This window comes from Triticum aestivum, chromosome 3D (genome assembly GCF_018294505.1).
Source record: "Triticum aestivum cultivar Chinese Spring chromosome 3D, IWGSC CS RefSeq v2.1, whole genome shotgun sequence".
NCBI lineage: Eukaryota > Viridiplantae > Streptophyta > Magnoliopsida > Poales > Poaceae > Triticum > Triticum aestivum.
This window is the reverse complement of record NC_057802.1, coordinates 26254041-26274212: the sequence shown is the minus strand read 5'-3', so window position 1 is coordinate 26274212 and position 20172 is coordinate 26254041. Positions and strand designations below refer to the sequence as shown.

General features: G+C 44.4%; 1 protein-coding gene and 1 pseudogene across 1 annotated transcript; both read right to left on the bottom strand.

Annotated features, from left to right (window-relative positions):
* LOC123076084 (receptor kinase-like protein Xa21) overlaps nucleotides 1-5822 on the bottom strand; it is an 8744-nt pseudogene extending 2922 nt beyond the window's left edge.
* A 2135-nt stretch (nucleotides 5823-7957) lies between these two features.
* LOC123073891 (putative receptor-like protein kinase At3g47110) lies at nucleotides 7958-12112 on the bottom strand. The gene is made up of 3 exons (XM_044496892.1): nucleotides 11894-12112; nucleotides 8548-11248; nucleotides 7958-8442 (listed from the first exon to the last, which is right to left on the bottom strand). The coding sequence occupies exons 2-3, from the start codon at nucleotides 11234-11236 to the stop codon at nucleotides 8087-8089; spliced, it is 3045 nt and encodes a 1014-aa protein (XP_044352827.1). The 5' UTR covers nucleotides 11237-11248; nucleotides 11894-12112; the 3' UTR covers nucleotides 7958-8086.
* Between the last annotated feature and the right edge of the window lie 8060 nt (nucleotides 12113-20172).

Below are 20172 nucleotides of genomic sequence, written 5' to 3'. Positions count from 1 at the left end.
CAGTTAGGTTGCGAAAGTTTGCTATACCAGAAGGAAAGTCTCCTGATAGTTGATTGTCTTCCAAGTATAGATACTGGAGTTGATTGGAAAGGTTGCCTAATGAACTTGGTATATTCCCTAACAGACGATTCTTTATCTTTACCTAATATTAAAGGACGGACTGTTTCCCCACTTTTTTTTCGTCCATCAGGTGTTTTTCGTACGTGCCCTTTTTTCGTCCGTACGTCCTCTTTTTTCCGACGTTGTTTTTGTGTTGTAGAAAAAAATTGTGTGCCGTAAATTAAAATTAAATTGCGTTATGAGGACTCAAACTCTGCCCGCGTACCTCAAGTGCGCTGGCGTGAACCACCCCACCCAGCAACACTTCTTTGTGAGGAAACAAAGGAAAACTCATTTTATTCTATATGGGCTCGCGGAAAATCTTTTTTTTTTCATCGTCCGCCCTTCTCCAGATCCCACCGCGGTTGCCTCAACGGTCACCCTCTTGGGCCTCAGCCCGTTCTAAGGACTCGAAGCCTGCCCGTGTACTCAGCCCGCTGCTCTATAGCCAAAGTAATTTCATCCCTACCTAATATTAAGGGTGTGTTTGGTTGCGGAACGAAGTGGAATGGAATGTCATGGTTCCATTTCACTAGAATGGGTCGGTTCTGTTCCTGTGTTTGTTTGGAGACAATACATGGAATGAAATGGTTACATTCCAGTGTTTGGTTGGAGAGATGAAACATAATGGATTCGATTCATTTTGACAAAAGGCACATTCACAAAACATGATAGATATGACATCAAACGCATCTGCAACTATTTCCTCTTGCGCCAAAGCACTTCTACAAGATGACCTTGAGTCTAAAAAATATATTTCTACAAAAAAAGGATCAATCTACAGAGAAGAATAAAAAATATATGACAGTAAGAAAAAGAAGATAGTAATGCACATTATGACAATGATGTTTCATCTCCAACTCTCAAGTCCTAAAGCCACGGTGAAACTCCTCAATGATTAAGAGCTAATGAACTAGTTGGCTGGTTCCTGGTTGTCATTAGCGATCTGTCACTGCTCCTCTGCCTCCATTAGTCTACTGAGTAAAGCTTCAGATCGGAGGAAGAACAAGTTGCTCGCCTGCTAGTCTTCGCCGAACAACACCAGGTCCCTGCGTGTCACTGCGCGCAACCAGCAGGTCAGGTTGTTCCATCAGCAGGGCAGCAGGTCAGGCGCCGCCGCCAACAAATCGGCTGCCCACTCATTGGCAAGTCAGGCCGCCGTTGCCCACCAGCAGATCAAGTCGCCGCTGCCCACCAGCAGATTGGGCCGCCGCCGCTCCCCGGAAGATCTGGTCGTCGCCAAAAAATTGCAGCCGCCCCTGCAGGTCAGGCCGCCATCTAGGGTGTGGCCGGCACCAACAACCACCGGCCCCCGTCGGTTGCTGCCCGGTCCGCTGCCCAGATGGGAACGTTGTGGCCATGAGAGAGCAGAGGGAGGGAGGGGGGAGACAAGGGGAGGCGGACCACAGAGAGGAGACGCGACATGATTTCGGCGGAGCGAGAGGAAAGAGCGACCGATTCCTTGGATTCGGAGGTATCGGCGCGTTCCGGATATGGCCGGAATATTCGCTCGTTCCAGCTATGTACCAAACGCAGGAACCAGGTCCAGGTACGGGTCCAACCCATGCCATTCCGGTTGGTACCTGAAACCGAACACACCCTAAAGGAAGGATTGTTTCTTCACTTTTATAGGTTTATGATGGGATCCACATATTTTTTTTGTACGTCAACGCACCTACGTTCTTCTTCGATTTGTTTCTGCCAAAAATATCTATGACGCACAAAACCGGGATGAGCCGGCCCATTAACCGGATCCTGTACCAAGTACCAACAGCGAAAATGTCCAAGAAAAAAATAGTTTCGCTAGGAGTCAAACCCAGGTGCTCACGTTGGATACGTGAGACTGCTAGCCACTCTTGCTGTTACTTGTAGCGCGACTTTACAAATTAAGCCACAGCCGCGTCATACACTGAGAGCAAAACAAATTTATTTTTTCAAAAAGGAATATATTTTAGAACGCTAATATTTTGCAAAGTTGTGAACAATAAATTTAATCTCGAACATTTGAAAATAAAATAGCTTTTTGTTTTTTTAAGCCGAATATTTTTTAAGACACGAACAATTTTTAAAAACTAGGAGGTACTGTAGCGAATGTTTCTTCCGAATTTGCGAACATTTTTTAAAACACAAATATTTTTTGGACTTTGAATTTAAAAAACAAACGTTTTTTCAAAACATGAATATTTTTTGAAAACTAGGAGGCATTGCAGCTAACTTCTTTTTAATCTATACTACTAATATAACTAGGTGAATTTTTGAAATATGCCCCCGGATGCATTGTTTTAGTTCAGTTTATTAAACAAGGATATGTAAGGAATCTTTTTCTCCATCGCGTCTTCACGTACGACCAACCTCGCTCTGCCCAGTGACACCCGTCACAATGCATAAGGAGTCCAACTACACCTCAAAAAAAATAGGAGTCTAACTAAGATTTCATGGCCAACTTGACACAAACTATTTAGTTTACATGGTAACACGGACATATATTATGTGTAGTGCTTTTTCCTATTATATGCTCAACGCTCTTGATCTCACCGGACACGAAGGAGGCTCAACGATCCAGCTATTGGACCTAGCCAACCTTGGTTAGTGACAACTGGTACTGCCACCACCGGCGACGAGGACGCAAAGAGGAGAAGCGGAAACATGGTCTCATGTCGTATTGAAATGGAAGATGTGGACCTGAGGATGAGGTATTCGTCATGCTTATTATGTTAGGGGCATGAGGGTGAGGTTTTTAGTCATGCTCAGTGGGTAAGGGCGTTTGGGCTGTTTTCACCCATTGCAACGCACGGGCTGCTAATAAAGAAAATAAACAAACAAAGGTAAAATCCGCTCTATCCCTCCATGGCGAAAATTGATCGTCGTCTCCATCCCATTCCCCATCTTTTCCTGTTCTTTTCCCGACCCGACCAACCTTCGCGTGCCCTATGGCTGATCCTCCACTCCCCACCCCCACGCGCGCCGCCGGCGGTGCCAGGGGGGACGAGCATGGGCTTTTACATGTCGCTAGCGATACAATCGCACGTACTCATACGTATTCGGCCCCTATCTCAAGGTGAAGAAAAGAAAAGGCCCATGTAAAAGCCCATGTACTTGGCCAGATTGGCAAATTAGCTTCCGCACTAGTGTAAATTAAGGGAGAAAAAAAGGTAAACAGTGGCATATTCCATGCAGCGTAGCGACGCAGAGAAAAAAGGAGCTGCAGTGGAGGATCGAACCCAGCACCTACAGGATTTCACAAAGACTACAATCCACCAAGCTACAACATGATTTTATGTAAAAATAAAGATTCATTCTTCTATTAAATAGTCCCACCTCGCCTCCTTGCATCTCATCCCACCAATTTATACATGTCTTGTGATCTAAAATTAGCCTCAACAATCGTAACATACGGCCCTAGGAGGAAAGAACAAAAAGAAGGAACCTTCAAAAAAAAAGAACAAAAAGAAGGAAATCGGGCCTTCCCTCGGGAAGGAAAGGAAACAAAAGAAGGAATCAATTCAACCTTGCCTCAATAAGGAAAATAATTAAAAGAAGAAATAAAGTTCGCCTTGCCTTCGGAAGGAAAGAAATTAAGAAAAGGAAAGAAAATAAAAGAAGGAACAAATTCAGCCTTGCCTCAATAAGGAATAATAAAAAGAATTAAAAGAGGAATAAAAGAATTGTAAAAGAAGGAATAAAATACGCCTTGCCTTCGGAAGGAAAGAAATTAAGGGAAGGAATAAATTTCTCCTTGCCTCAGGAAGGCTAGGAATTAAAAGAGGAACTAAGAGAACTGAATTAAAAGAAGAATCGAGTATACAACGAGTTGTTAAAATATATGTTGGCGAATCCCCTAAAAAATATATATGTATATTGGGCGTGCATACCGATCACTTGCAATCAAATCCAATTAGTATTCGCAAAAAAATTGGGCATCCTCACAAAATTGTTTAATTTTTGTGTCATTTAAAAAGTCTTCTACCTTTTGAAAAATGTTATGTATCTTTTTGGAATCATTCATACATCTTAAAATATTTGTGTAGTATATTAAGAAAAGTGTTCATGTATTAAAATAATGCTTATGTCATTTAAATATATTCAACCTTTTCTAAAAATCATGTAATTATAAAAGTGTTCGCGTGCTTAAAAATATATTCATAATTTTAAAATATGCATGCTCTTAAAAAAGGTTCATGTGATGTAAAAAGTGTTCGTGTTTTAAAAAGAATGCTGATGAATTTTGAAAAACAAATATACAATTTTAAATTGAGTTGGCATAAGAGGGGTGGTGTATGGACTCGGAGTACACAATAGCTCTGGAAGGACAGTTGTCATACCCAGTTTGACGAGATTAGTTTTATAACTATTAGACATTAACTTGCGATGGCCTAGTTGAGGTACTGGTGTGCGATGGCCTAGATCATCACCTTGAAATTGACCACATTCGGACGCATTGTGATCAGGTGGATACCATGACATGGTCAATGAAGATGGGAAAAAGGAGGATAAACCACAACACGGATGTGACGCTATGTTCAACAAGATAATTTGGACCTGCGAAGGGGTTTAAATAGGTAACTTGGACTTGCGAAGGGGTCTTGAGTCGTGCTTACTGTGCTAGGAGTATGCGATTTTCTCTCCCGTTGCAACGCACGGGCATATGTGCTAGTCATACTCATGGAGAAACTTTGTAGCTCTGTGCAGTTGCCTAAGCTGTCCAAAAACTCCCAGTCTTCCCTGATGTGTGCTTGGAGTTGATTCAGTTCAAGATTCAACTGCGAGAGTTTGGTAAGTTTGCCAATTGTGCTGGGTACCAATCCGGTGAAGTTGTTACTCGACAAATCAATGCGGTGTAGATTGGAAGAATTAGTGAATGAGCTAAGAATGTGCCCTAGAAAGAAGTTTCCACCTAATAAGAGTATCTGGAGGTCGGGTAGAGAGGAACAAAGATTTGGTGGAACCTCTCCAGTTCGACCATTGAGACCAAGGCCAAGGCCGATAAGAGTAGAAATATTCAAGATGGCTTGTGGAAACCTGCCTGACAACTGATTAACACCCATAGACAGGTACTGCAAGCTCGAAAAATATGCAAACTCACTTGGGATATTTCCCTTGATGTGATTATACTCACAATAAATGGCGGTTAATGTTGTGATATTGACAAGAGAAGCTGGGATGGTACCAGTAAGTTTATTAGAAGAAATCCTCAACACCTCAAGGCGATGAGGCAAATCAGTGGGAAGTTGGCCAACTAGATTGTTAGTTCTAAGATTCAGTACCTTGAGCTTTGAGCAGTTTGCGAAACTTGGCACTGTTCCCTCCAGTGTGTTATTATTCAAGAGGAGCGTTTGGAGGTGATTCAGGTGACCGAGCATGGGTGGGATCTCTCCGGTGAGTAGGTTCTCCATCAAGGCTAGAGAACGAAGGAATGTTAGGTTCCCAAGTGAAGAAGAAATGTGTCCTACCAAATCTCGACTTGTAAGGTCCAGAGAAGTGACACGACGTGGAGCCTTCACACTGCACATGACACCTTCCCAATTGCAAAAGTGGGTGCTCTCATTCCAGGACAACAGGGCTTGCTGCGGGTCGAGACTGATTGCGTCCTTGAATCCAAACAGTGATAACCGATCTGTCTCGTTGTTTCCATGCCAGGAGGAGCTGCAGACGATGACCACATCATGTGCACTCAAAATCACCAGAACCAAGAGAAATAACTGTCCGACTATAGTAACTTTCATGCACGGGTAGCTCTGTTGTACATATGTTGGTCGAGTTAGCTTTCAGTATTCTCTTTATAGGAATGCATAGTAGGATGAAGGGGAAATTTAAATAGTATGTATAGCTAATATAAATCCTGAGAATGGTTTTTTAGCTCCCGGGTGCCTAGGCACCCTCTATAAAGAATAAAAAAAGGGCAGCCCTGTGCATGTAGCTCCCGCTTGCTCAGGGTCCGGGAAAGGGTTCGACCACTTTGGGTCTATAGTACGCAACTTTTCCCTACATTTCTATAAGAGGTTGTTTCAGGACTTGAACCCGTGACCTCATGGTCACAAGGCAGCAGCTTTACCACTGCGCCTCCGCACCCTCTATGAACAGTAAAAAAAATTCAAAAAAAAATTAAAACTTTGCAACATCAAAGATGATCAAGCTCTGTAGATGCTTGCAAGTTTTCATGCCAAAAAACCATTCGGGGAGCAGAAAAAGATTTCAGTGCTTGAAGTTTTAAGCACTTTTAGCACTGAAATCTGAAACTCGTTTGTACAACTTTCTCTACATGATATTTGCATTGAATGCAAGAACCTATAAAGTTGACCATCTTTGATGTTGCAGAGTCTCAGATTTTCTTTATTTTTTTTTAATTTACTGCTCATAGAGGGTGCCTAGGTGCCTAGGCACCTGGGAGCTGTTACACCTTTCTGCTAATATAATACTACTCCCTGTGTCCCAAAATATAAGAAAGTTTTTAACACTACACTAGTGTCAAAAACGTTCTTATATTATGGGATAGAGGGAGTACCTCTAAACAAATGTAAGACGTTTTAGGTCATTAAAGTAGTAGTGCATATATTTCATTAATTCATGGAATGCACTTGAGTGTTCCAGCGTGATTTGCTTATGCACCTGGGGTTTGTCGGTCTTGTTCTTCCACGCTAGCTTTTACTTCCCTGACCGGAACAAGAACTACAGCTGCTACAGCCTACAGGGCAGAGGAACTGGGAATTTAAGTGATTATAAACTAATAAAACATGTGTGTGCAAAGCAGAGGCGAGACTAGGCGAATTAGGTAAGTACCTGCTCGTCTTCTTCTTCTTCTTCTTCAAAAGCTACAGATGCTGCAGAGCAGAGGCGAGACGTACAAAGCAAATAATGTGTGCAAAGGTTTGCAGTTTGGAGTGTTTGATCGACCTTCACCACTACGGCCTTACTTTATACTACTAGCTTGCCGCTGCCCGGTCATGTTCGTTTAGTGTGCAAGTGGTTGGGTCAGAATATGATATCACGTCTGCAATACCACGTACGTACTACATGGTATGCTTTCACATGCATGGCTATCCAAGTGGCAGAAAAGAAACATGGATTCCTTTGCCAGAACCAGAATGGGCCTCCTCCATATTGATGTGTAACATCTGCGTGCGCCGTCTCAAAACAACTGCCCGCAATGGTTTAGAGACTCTCTTTTGTTGTGCAGAGAGAGAGAGCGGAGAAGTGATCTCTTTAGGTTATGCATTTCAGACGAGCCTCCTCCATATTGAAGTCCATAGTCACCACGCACAAGTACGATAATTAATCAACCTTGCCTACTCTTTCCATTGATTTCCTTTTAATTTAAAAGAGAGGGTAAGCGCCCCCGGTTCTGACTGAACTTTCTAGCACGTAGAAATACAATAGGGGATCTGAATGTTCAGAGTGTTTTGGGTGATATTATGAATCTGTGTTCTTGCTGCAGTCAATCCCGCGGCAGACCAACTTCAAACATCAAAGGCACAAAGCTACTCGGCGCCTGAAGCAGACCTTACAGGCAGGCCACTGGTTCTCGGCTGTCCCAACTAGTAGAGAGTCAACTAGTTGTTCTGATGCTTGCTCACTGTCATGTGTCAAGTTCTGACAAAAATGTGTGGTCGTCTTTGTCTGTTTGATTGTCAATACGGGTGCCTCCCTCCGTTCCATAAAAATTGTCACTGATTTTAGTACAACTTTTTACTGAATCAGCGACAATTGATATGGCTCGAAGGGAGTAGTAAATAAAATATATGTTTGCTTGGTAATATTGGTACATGAAAATGCTATTCATCACAGTTTTTCAGTGCCCTGGGCTGATACAGTAACACACAGAGGGTTTGGGTTGTAAATCTGGGTCCTTGCATACATTATATTTATATGTGATAAACGTCAATTATACAATTTATTCAGGTAGCTAATGTTACTGAAATGCTAACGTAAATCCGGATAGGTCGTTGAAAGAAACTTTGGGAAATCCGGGTCCTTTCATACAGTACAGAGATTAGCTTCTCAAATATGCATCCCTGATTCCATGTAGCTTGGTAGCGACCTCATGCATGGTGATACGTTCACCTGGAGATGGCTTGGTGCAGCAAAGGCCAATGTTTAGAATAGGTAGCAGACAATTTACACTTGTTTCCTTCAACGCCACTGGAGTTTCCTCCAATTCCTGTAGCAGCTGGGGATCGACAATCTCCAATACCCTATCAGGGAAGCTAATCTCTGTGAACTTCACAATGTTTAGTCCATCCTTAAACATGTCATCAGTTGGCCTTCTTCGAATGAATATCTCGAGGAGAACGACACCAAAGCTGTAAACATCCGCGGCTGTTGAAACTTGACCACCCCTTGCATATTCTACAGATTATTAATGAATAAAAAAGCAGTTAATTTTGCTTTCATTGGTCTACATAGATGCAGAAAAGAATGTGGTGACATGATTTTTTTTTAAGAGTCGATTACCTGGAGCAGCGTATCCAATTGTTCCCATTACGGCAACCGAAGAAGAACTTGAGTTACACTGAGATGATGTGGTTGAACCAACTTTGAATCTTGCCAGGCCAAAATCTCCAACATGAGCAATCATATTGTCATCCAAAAGAATGTTGCTAGGCTTTAGATCACAATGAACCATTGTGCCTTCGTTGTTGTGGTGTAAGTACTCCAGTACATCTGCTACATCCACCAAAATGCTTATGCGTTGAGCCATTGTAATGAGGTACAAATCAGAAGAGCCTTCATGGTCCTGGTTCGAGTGTAGCAGTTTATTCAAGTCACCTCCTCGCATCAGCTCGTACACTAGGGCCTTGAAATCATTACCATTAGAATCTATGCTTGAGCATGCAGTTATGATATGGACCAGATTACGGTGCCGCACATTTCTCAACGCATTACATTCTGCAATGAAGCTCTTTTGCGCTCCTCTTGTCTCTAGGTTAAAGACTTTTATGGCGACCTCATTTCCATCTTCCACTAGTTTTCCTTTGTATACAGAACTATATCCCCCTCTGCCAATTAGGTTGGATGTTGAGAATCCATGTGTTGCTTTCGCTAGGTTGTTGAAAGAAACTTTTGGAAACTTTGTAGCAAGTGATGGCAGTGATACAGACTTCCTCTTGTGTTTTCCTCTCCAAAGAAGTAAAACAAATATGACCAGAGCAAGTGACACCATACTGGCTATTGGGGTAACTATTTTGAGCATCACAGATCTCTTGTGCCTGATTGAATTTAAAGGCATAACAGAACATGCTAGCATGTGTAACTCTAGTGCCCCACCACAAAGCCCTTGATTTCCATCAATCCGCACAATAGTTGCATTCTTAAATATCCCTTTTGTTGGAACCTCTCCATTTAGATGGTTGAATGACAAATCTAGTTTCTCAAGAAGTTGTAGGTTGACAAGAGATGTTGATATTGACCCAGTTAAGTTATTGGCAGACAAATTCAAAACTTTGAGGCCGCTTATGTTGCCTAATGAAGCAGGAATACTTCCGCTGAAAATATTTAAGTCTAGCTCGATGTCTTCTAAACTTTCACAATCACCCAAAGTGTTTGGAATATCTCCGGATAGCTTGTTTGATGAAAGTAACAAATGTACGAGTTGTTTGGCATTTCCAATGTCGGTAGGAAGTTGTCCATCAAGGTTGTTGGAAGATAATTTAAGTATGAACATTGTTGGAATTTTGAAGATCTCCATTGGAATTTTACCACTAAGATTATTGTTGTAAATGTCCAAACATTGAAGCATTGGAAAGTTTCCAAGGCTTGGTGGTATATGACCAATGAACTGGTTTGAGTCTAGATATAGCCATCCTAATTGAGACAAGTTTGACAAGGATGATGGAATACCCCCGGTGAAGTAGTTTCCTCCTAAATCTAGTAGTTGCAAAGTTTTAACAGTCCCGATCCACTCCGGAACCACACCCGTAAAATGATTAGCCCCCAATGATAATAGAATAAGGTTGCGAAGGTTCGCTATGCCCGAAGGAAAATCTCCTGATAGTTGATTTTCTCCCAGGTATAGTTTTTGGAGTTGATTGGAAAGGTTACCCAATGAACTTGGTACATGCCCCGAGAGACGATTCCAACTCAAGGAGAACATCTGCAGCTCAGTGCAGTTACCTAAGTTGTCCAAAAACTCCCAATCTTGCTTGCTATTAGCTTGGAGTTGATTTTGTCCAAGATTTAAATACGAGAGTTTGGTAAGTCTGCCAATCGTGGTGGGCACCAATCCGGTGAAGTTGTTGATTGATAAATCGATATCATATATATTGGAAGCATTAGTGAATGAACTAGGAATGTTCCCTATAAAGAAGTTCTCGGCTAATACAAGTATCTGGAGATTGGGCAGAGAGGCACAGAGATTTGGTGGTACCTCTCCACTTAGACTATTGGGACCAAGGTCAAGACCGATGAGAGTAGAAAGATTCAAGATGGCTTGTGGAAATCTTCCTGTTAGCTGGTTGACAGCCGCATACAGGTACTGCAAGCTAGACAAATCTGCAAACTCACTTGGGATATTTTCGCTGATGTGATTATATGAGAAGGTAATGTGGGTTAGTGTCGTGATATTGGCAAGAGAAGCTGGGATGGTGCCAGTAAGGTTATTACCTGAAACCTGCAACATCTGAAGGTGAGGAGGAAAATTTGCAGGAAATTGGCCAATTAGATTGTTAAATGCAACATGAAACACCTTTAGCTCTGTGCAGTTTGCAAAACTCGGTATCCTTCCTTGCAGTGTGTTATTATTCAGACGTAGTGTTTGGAGGCGATGCAGGTGACCGAGGGAGGTTGGGATGTCTCCAGCGAGTGTGTTCTCTGTCAGGACTAGAGAATGTAGAAATGTTAGGTTTCCAAGTGAAGGAGAGATTTGTCCTACTAAACCTCGACTTGTAAGGTTTAGAGAGACGACACGACGTGGCGCCTTCACCGTGCACAAGACACCTTCCCAATTGCAAAAGTGGGTGCTATCATTCCAAGACATGAAGGCTTGTTGTGGATCGAGACTGATTGCATCCTTAAAGTCAAGCAGTGACAATCTATCTGTGTCGTTCCCATGTAAGAAGGAGGAGCTGCAGATGACAACCACATGATGTGCACTGAAAGTCACCAACACCAAGAGAAGTAGCTTTCCGACTGTATTCACTTTCATGGCCAGGTAGCTCTGCATACATGTATATGTTGATCGATCATCAGTATTCTCTATATATGCATACATAAGGTGAAGGTAATTTTAAGTAGGCAATACTGCTAATATAATACTCCCTACGTCTCTATTTACATGGTGCCATCATGTTTCTTGATTAAATTGGAGCAATAATTGGACCATTAATATATTAGTCACATGTTATTAGATTATGGTAAATGTTAAAGTCTGACGTCAGATTTTTAGTGTTTCTCACATAACGCCCAGATATGCCATGTGAAAACAGATAAATTTACCATGCTTACGAAGAAAAGGATTCGCCATGTTTCAAAATGAAAATTGTCAGGAAAATTGCCATGTTGCAGCTACTAATTGCCATGCACTCAATCGAGATACGACATGCCTATGGGCGTCAGATTTTTAACCTATAAATCTCACGTCAGATGCATATTGAAATACTAAATTATACTGTTGGAAACTACTCCCTCCAACGACAAATATTACGCTACAGAGGGAGTATAACTTTTATGACACATAAACAAAATTGAACCTTGGGATATCTGGGCGTGATAGAAACAAGGACGGAGGAAGTATATATTTTGGCAGATATATTAGTCATTTATTCATGGATCGATCGTGTCGTGGTGTGAATCACGTACGTACCTGGGGATCTCCGTTCCAGGTTTTTCCTCCTCCTCCTCCTTTCTTGTTGTTCTTCTTCTTGTTGTTTTGGACTGCCTACAGCTGCAAGGCAGAGGCGAGAACATGGTTCGGAGTTTGAGTGTTCACCATTGCGCCTTGCTTTATAGGCACGAACCTCGAATAAAAATGAACTAGCTTTCTGTTGTCCACTCTCAAATGATGCACTAGCTAGCTAGATACCCCCTCCGTAGAAATATAAGACCATTTAGATCAGTAAACTAGTGATTTAAATGATCTTATGTTTCTTTATAGAGGGAGTAGAATGCATTATACCTGGGTTTCGATCGTGGATCGGCGTTTAATTTAGTGCACAAGTGGTCTGATCAGCATATAATATCACGTGGGAATAGCACCCACTTTCACCGTTCAAAGCAGGATGCATGCATGCTATGTATCCACATGGTTATCCAAGGGCGGGGTTTGCTACTACGGCGTCAGGCGCACTGACTCTAATCATGCCATTTGGTGTCGACTTTTGACTTGGCAGGCCGGGGTTAGGCCGGAATCCACACCAAGACTGGTCAGCGTCATGCTAGCTACACGCACGCAAATATATTGATTATACAGTGTACGATGACTAATTAACCTCGCCTACTCTACTCTTTCCATCGATTCATGTACTTGGATAGATTCATGTAGCAGGCAGGTTCTGTTGAGTAAATAGGCAATTTCTCGATTAAATTAATTCATGAGTAAATCACTAGCATGGTATTGACATATATGATCGCATACTGATATTCAGTCAAAGTAGCACATACTACGCTAATTGCAGAAAGATCTATGTATAACGCTAGCACGGCTAAAACAGAAAACAGTAGGAGCGGGATAAACGAGTTATACCCTCCAGTAGGCCATGCAGAGCCGCGGCTTTGGTGGCAGCAGCGGCGTCCTCGGCGGCCTTCTTGTCAGCTTCAGCTTTCTTGGCGGCGGCACGTTCGGCGTCGGTGGACATGGTGATGATGAAGGCGACGCGGACGTAGAGGAAGTAGACGATCGGAAGTGAGCAGTCGCGTAATCGCTGCCCAAAAACCTATTCGCCCCTCACCCCGTACAGGAACCAGAAGGGCGTGGTTTCGGAGACCTGCTCTCACGTCGACTGTGTACGCGGCGGACGGGATGGAGTCACCGGCGGCAGCAGCAGCAAGGGAACAACGGTGGGCGCGCGCGTGGAGCAGATGTGATCTGTTCGTGGCGGCTAGGGTTAGGAGGCACCGCACACTGAGGCACCGCACACTTATAGGCGCAGCCGCGTGGAGAGACGTGGGCTCGACCCACGTCCGAGTCCGTGACAGCCCACGATCCGACGTCTCAGATCGTGGCCCAGCTGTCAGAAAACTCTCCGTTAGTGACTGGCAAAAATAAGCGCGTAGGTGTAAGCTCGGCTCGATCCCGCAACCCGCGGCGCGTCGTGACGAGGCGTGGCGGGCAGCGGAGGAGGAGTGCGCGAGGGCCTCTTCTCTTCTCAAGCTCCAATAGCATGTAGAAGAGAAACCCTTATAAGGAGGTCCAACTCCTCTTCCACTTCCGGGGTGGGACTAAACTTTCCACTACACCTAGTGCCATATAACCCACATGGGCCCTTAGAGATTTTTCAGAAATTGCTACATGGACCTAGAGCCCATCTCAAATTTCAGCAGGTTCTGACCGAACTTTCATTATAGAAATAAAACTGAACCTCTGGATATCCAGAGTGTTTTGGCTGTTTCTCTGAATCAGTGTTCTAGCTGCAGACCTAACAGGTGGTTGTTTTGAACTTGTGATTCCTGCACTGCATATGTCAAGAGTCAAGCCATGAGGTTATGACTGCCTACAAAATTTTGGCTGTTTGATGATGACTCAGGTGCTGATGTCTCTGATGCCGACCTTAGAAACAACGGCTCTCACTAGAAAATGTGACAAAGGTACATCAGTCGCTAGACAGCAAAGCAGGTTATTATGATAGTTTAGGTTCAAAATAAACAGTTATATGCTTGTGTTTGTCTGATTTGGTTGAACGTCATACATTCGGTTCAGCGAACTTATTATTGTGATTTAGCTTTTCTTGTTTCATCCTACAGGTAAATTTGACAAATGCCAACTTGGAAGGGGCACTTGTGACAGGGAACACTCAACACGTATATTTGGATTAAAGCCATGAGATCAATGTCACAGTGACACACCATCTTAAACCTCTTGTGTTCATACCAAAAATCATATAGTCACGTCATTATAATCTACAAACAGGAAAATTGAACAGCTTTGATCCAATCAAATTCTATGGACATGATTGCAGTAGGTTGAAGGTTCTTGTAGTATCGCATCACCATGTCTTGTCGTTCTCATTATTTTTTTCCTCTTCGGCTTTTACTGATGTTCTACTAAGGACGATCAACGGGACTACATCTGCATATTTGCTGATGAATGAGAAGAAACTTAGTGTCAATATGCAGGAATTTATCATCCGTTCGCTTCATCTCTTGTTCTCCATCTGCATTTCTCTATGACGACATGGTTATTAGTTTTTTTTTTTGCAATTGTTGTGCGCCGGGACTAATCATGTGGTGTTGATTGGTTCGTGCGATGTTGTGGGACTTGTTAGAATACAACTGTAATAGGATTAGGACTCCTACTCGGTTTGTAATAGGGCTAGGTTAGGTGCGGCTTGGTTCTTATATATACTTCTTGTATCGGCACAATATTGCATCAACAATTATTCAATACAATTCTACATGGTATCAGACTTACGATCCTAGGGTATGGTATCAATTTAGGTCTTCGATCGATGACTTCCGCCTCTGTTCCGATCGGGACGATTGCATCTGGCGCCGCCGCCGCCGGACTGATCGTCGTTGAATCCATCTCCTTTACCCCGCCACCCGCGCATGGCTACGGGCCACACGTCTACGGCGCCATGCAACACGGCGCGTCGCCCATAGGAGCCGCAGCCGGGCACTACTCTGCGTCATCTACGGGGCACTACGCGGCCGCACCTGTGACTTCATCCAGCACATCATCCGCGGCTCTCTGCAACACACCTGCGGCGCCATACAGTACACCGGCGATCTACGGCGGCTACCAGCCGGCCCCTCCGATCGCACCGTACTACGATACTCCTGCTTCGCCCCCGGCTTCATCAACTGCACCACCACCGCCGTCCGGATGGCGCCCATCTCCTGATCCATGGACAGGGCTAGTCCAGGCGTGGCCTATGCCCTGGTCCGCCCCTACGCCATGTGGTGCCCCGCCTGCCTATACCGGTGGCTGGCAGCCCGGTGCTCGCCCTCACACCAGCGCGTCCATCCTCGCGCCCCGACAGCCGACGGCCGCGTACCACGCTGCTCCCTCCTCTGTGCCACCGATCTACAACACCAGTCCTCATGCATCCTATGGCGCTCCATCGCCCCCCTACATGCAGCAGTACAATGATGGTGTCTCTCTCTTTACGCCGATGCCGGCCCTACTGCCGACGCCACCACACCCGCAAGCTCCCATGACTACACCGGCCTCTACTTCGACTCCGAGCTGGGACCAAGCTGCTTTTCTACAAGCCATGAACAACTTTGCTGCACAAGGGAACTCAGGTACGGATTGGATTTTCGATTCTGGTGCTTCTCGTCATATGTCTACATCGAGTAATTTGCTTTCTTCTTTCACACAATCACACCTTCATCTTTTCCCTCTATTACTCTCGGTGATGGATCTTCTATTCCTATTTACTGTGTTGGTCAGTCTCAAATCCAATCCCCAATTAAGCCCTTGCTTCTTCGTGATGTTCTTGTAGCTCCTGCCCTTATTAAAAATCTGATTTCTGTTCGCCAAATCACCACTGATAATCTTGTTTCTGTTGAATTTGACCCCTTTGGTTTGTCTGTGAAAGACTACCGGACCAAGACCGAGATCGCTCGATTCAATAGCTCCGGTGATTTATATTCTCTCCATGGTGTTCCGGCCGCTGCTCCTCCAACATCTATGGCGGCCTCTGTTGATCTGTGGCACCAACGTCTCGGCCATCCCAATAAAAATGTGTTATCCACACTTCTTAGTGAATTTTCAGTACCTCGTAAGAGAAACTCTCATAATTCTTCTATGTGTCAGTCATGTCAATTGGGCAAACATGTTCGCATTCCCTTTAAATCCTCTCAATCCTCTAGTACTTTTCCTTTTGAATTACTTCATTGTGATCTCTGGACATCACCAATAGAAAGTGTATCTGGTTTTAAGTATTATCTCGTGATTCTTGATGATTTTACTCATTATGTTTGGACTTTTCCTTTACGCAACAAATCCGACGTTCATAATATATCCATTAAATTTCAGCGCTATGTCTGGGTCCACTTTTTCCTCCCTATAAGATTCATCCAATGTGATAATGGTCGTGAATTTGACAACTTTAAAAATCGAAATTTCTTTCTACAATATGGAATTCTCTTGCATTTTTCCTGTCGTTATACCTCCCCTCAAAACGGCAAAGCCGAGCGTTCTCTTTGTACTCTTAATGACATCATTCGCACTCTGCTTGTTCACTCTTCTCTGCCTCCGACATTCTGGGCTGAGGCCCTCCACATGGCCACATATTTACTCAATATTCGTCCATCTAAAGTTAACCCACAAACTACTTCTTACTTCTCTTTATTTCTCTCTCATCCAAATTACTCCGACGTTCGCGTCTTCGGTTGTCTTTGTTTCCCAAACTCCTACTCCACTTCTCCTAACAAACTTTCCCCGCACTCTATCCCGTGTGTCCATCTAGGTTTTTCCGACGAGCACAAGGGTTATCGTTGTCTAGACCTTGCTAGTGGTCGTGTTCATGTGCCTCGTCATGTAACATTCGCTGAAAATATTTTTCCCTTTTCCAACCGTCAACAATTAGATCCCAACTCACCCATGCCGCCCACTAGTCCCTCTCGTCGCAATCATCTTCCCTTCTTTCACCCGCCGACCTATCCAGCGAAACCAGCCGCAGTAGCGGATCCTGCCGCCACCACTTCTGTCACCACCTCTGTCCCGACAGAGGAAAACACATTACACTCTGACGCGGCAGACCTCGTGCCGCCGCAGTCTTCACCGCCATCTCCCGCGTCCGCTTCCTCCGCTGCGCCGGACGCGTCCACCACATCTTTCCACACCCCTCCTGCTCATGCTATTCCCGTTCCAGCTCCTACTAACGATCATACCATGCGCACACGTGCCAAGTCCGGGTTTCGTTTACCTGCAAAAGATCATCTCAATCTTAATGCATCTTTATCTCCTTCCTCTCTACCCAAATCTCACAAATCCGCTCTCCTAGATCCTAATTGGGCCGCCTCTATGAAAGATGAATATGATGCCCTTCTGCAGAATAACACATGGCAGTTAGTTCCTCGTCCTTCCAATACAAATATCATTTCGGGCAAATGGGTTTTTCGCCATAAATTTAATTCTGACGGGAGTCTTGCACGTTATAAGGCTCGATGGGTATGTCGTGGTTATTCTCAGCAACACGGCATCGATTATGATGAGACTTTCTCTCCAGTTGTCAAGCTCAGCACTATTCATACTGTCCTTAGCATTGTCGTCTAATCTTCCTGGCCAATTCATCAACTAGATGTCAAAAATGCTTTTCTTCATGGCTCTGTTCAAGAAACAGTCTATTGTCAATAACCTCTTGGCTTCGAACATTCCTCCTATCCTAATCATGTTTGTCTTCTTCAAAAATCTCTTTATGGTCTTAAACAAGCACCACGTGCCTGGTTTCAACGCTTTTCTACTTATGCTCAAACCATCGGTTTTACCCCTTCCCATTCTGACACTTATCTCTTCACCTTTCATCACAACGCCAACACTGCTTACCTTCTTTTATATGTTGATGATATTATCCTCACAGCTTCCTCACAACAATTTTTAGATCATATTATTTCTCTTCTTCGCCACGAATTGTCTATGACAGATTTAGGTCTTCTTCATCACTTCTTAGGTATTGCTGTTATCCGTGACTCCTCTGGTCTTTTCTTGTCTCAACGGCAGTACACTCTGGATCTTCTTTCTCGTGATGGTATGCTTGATTGTCAAACTTCCCGTACCCCTGTTGATACAGGTTCCAAACTCTCTGCCGACGGTGATCCTTTCTCTGATCCTTCTCTTTATCGGAGTCTTACCGGTGCACTTCAGTATCTCACTCTCACTCGTCCTGAAATTTCTTTTGATGTTCAACAAGCTTGTTTATACATGCATGATCCTTGTATTCCACACTACAATCATGTCAAACGTATTCTTCGATATCTCAAAGGCACACTAGACTTAGGTCTTTATATCAACAAATCCTCTCCCACCTCCTTGACAGCTTACTCTAATGCAGACTGGGCTGGTTGTCCAGATACTCGTAGGTCCACATATGGATTTTGTGTTTATCTTGGTAACAATTTGGTTTCTTGGTCTTCAAAAAGGCAGGTTACGGTCTCCCGCTCGTCTGCTGAAGCTGAGTACCGCACTGTGGCTCATGCGGTTGTTGATACGGTTTGGTTGCGCCAGTTGTTGTCGAAGCTGCACTGTCCTATTGAGCAAGCTACAATTGTTTACTGTGATAATATTTCAGCCGTCTACATGTCGGGGAATCCAGTTCAACACCGTCGCACCAAGCATATTGAGATCGACATTCATTTTGTTCGAGAGAAGGTGGCTCTCGGTCAAGTTCGCGTTCTCCACGTGCCTACTTCTGCTCAGTTCGCTGATATCTTTACTAAAGGTCCGGCGACTACTCCGTTTCAAGACATTCGTTTCAGTCTCAACGTCGTCGAGCCTATCGTTGACACTGCGGGGGATGTTAGAATACAACTTATAATAGGATTAGTACTCCTACTCGGTTTGTAATAGGGCTAGATTAGGTGCGGCTTGGCTCTTATATATACTTCTTGTATCGGCACAATATTGCATCAACAATTATTCAATACAATTCTACAGGACTAATTGTGTGGTGTCCCTAAGAAAGTTCGTGTTTGATTGTTTAATGGTAGTGAAGTGAAGATAAACTTTGTTCAACGTGCGAGAGCTCCCCACCATCTAACGAAATTCCGTAAAAAGGTAAAGAAAAGAACAGATCCATCTGAGCACCCTCACCACCGGACGCGGCGGCAGCGCGACATGACTGTCCCTGGCGAAATCCGCGCTTCGGGACGAAGCAGCATCACCACCTCCCCGCAGCGAACGCAACTTCCTGCCACCAAAACCCGGGCTAGAGCCAGCCATAATGGACAACCTGCGACGACGTCGTGTATCAAGATGGCAATGGGGCCCCGAAACCTGCGTCCCCGCGGTTTTTAACCTATTAGGGGACAGGGATGGGCGACTTTCTATCCCCGCGGGGCTGCTTGTGGTTACATTATAAAACCCTGCATGATTCACGGGTTTAAACCCGTTTGAGTATTACCTGAACCCGAAACCCGACAATACCCATCAAATAAGTTTTTTTAGCATTCACCAATCCATCTAGATTCAAGTGGCCCAAAGCCATAGCACCCGAGCGGCCGAGCCCCACAGCGTCGAGGCCCTGGAATACAAACCAACCCCTTGCTCGTTCGCTGCAGTGTCGCTCGCTCATGAGGCCTCTCTCTCCCACACAACAAAACACGTAAACCTAAACCGAGGTCCCCCAGCCGTCGCCTAATGCCGTAATATGCTCCTATTCTTCTTTCAAATATTGTTGTTTTCATTGACTGCTCGTAGGGACGGGTTCCCCGTGGGTTTAGAAAACCCGACGGGTTTAGGGGACGGGCAAAATTTTAACCCCGCGCACATTGATGGGGATGAGGATGTGTTTGCGATTTTCTCGTGGGAATGATGGTATGGTGTTGTACAGTATTATAGTAGTACTGTAAATCTTTGATACAGTATTATAGTAGTACTGTAAATCCGGATGCAAACCACAAAACCATACTGTACAACACCCAGAGGTCATCCATACCATACACCCACGCCAAAAATTTACAGAAGAAGAAAGAAGAAGGACCCAGAAACGAGAGAAGATGATCCAATCATTCCATCACAGGAGCGCGTCGCGGCTGGCCTGAGGAGAAGCGGGGGCGAACCGGAGCCGGCCAGAGTCGTCGGCGCTGCCGGCGAGGCGGACATAGTAGTACCGCGAGGCCGATGGCGAGTCGCTGCGGAGGAAGGGGCTGTCGCCGGTGGCCGTCCGCCACCCGCCGCCTTCGGCGTAGTGGAGGATGATGGCCCTGTACAGGAACGGCAGCAGGCCTTCCATGACTCTTGTGTTTGTTTTTCTTCTTGTA

Bases quoted from the DNA above. Each gene is read 5' to 3' on its own strand.
- LOC123073891 (XM_044496892.1), bottom strand. From the start codon at position 11,236: ATGAAAGTGAATACAGTCGGAAAGCTACTTCTCTTGGTGTTGGTGACT. The intron at 8,443-8,547 runs GTAATCGACTCT...AATAATCTGTAG, and splicing joins AATTGGATACGCTGCTCCAG to AATATGCAAGGGGTGGTCAA.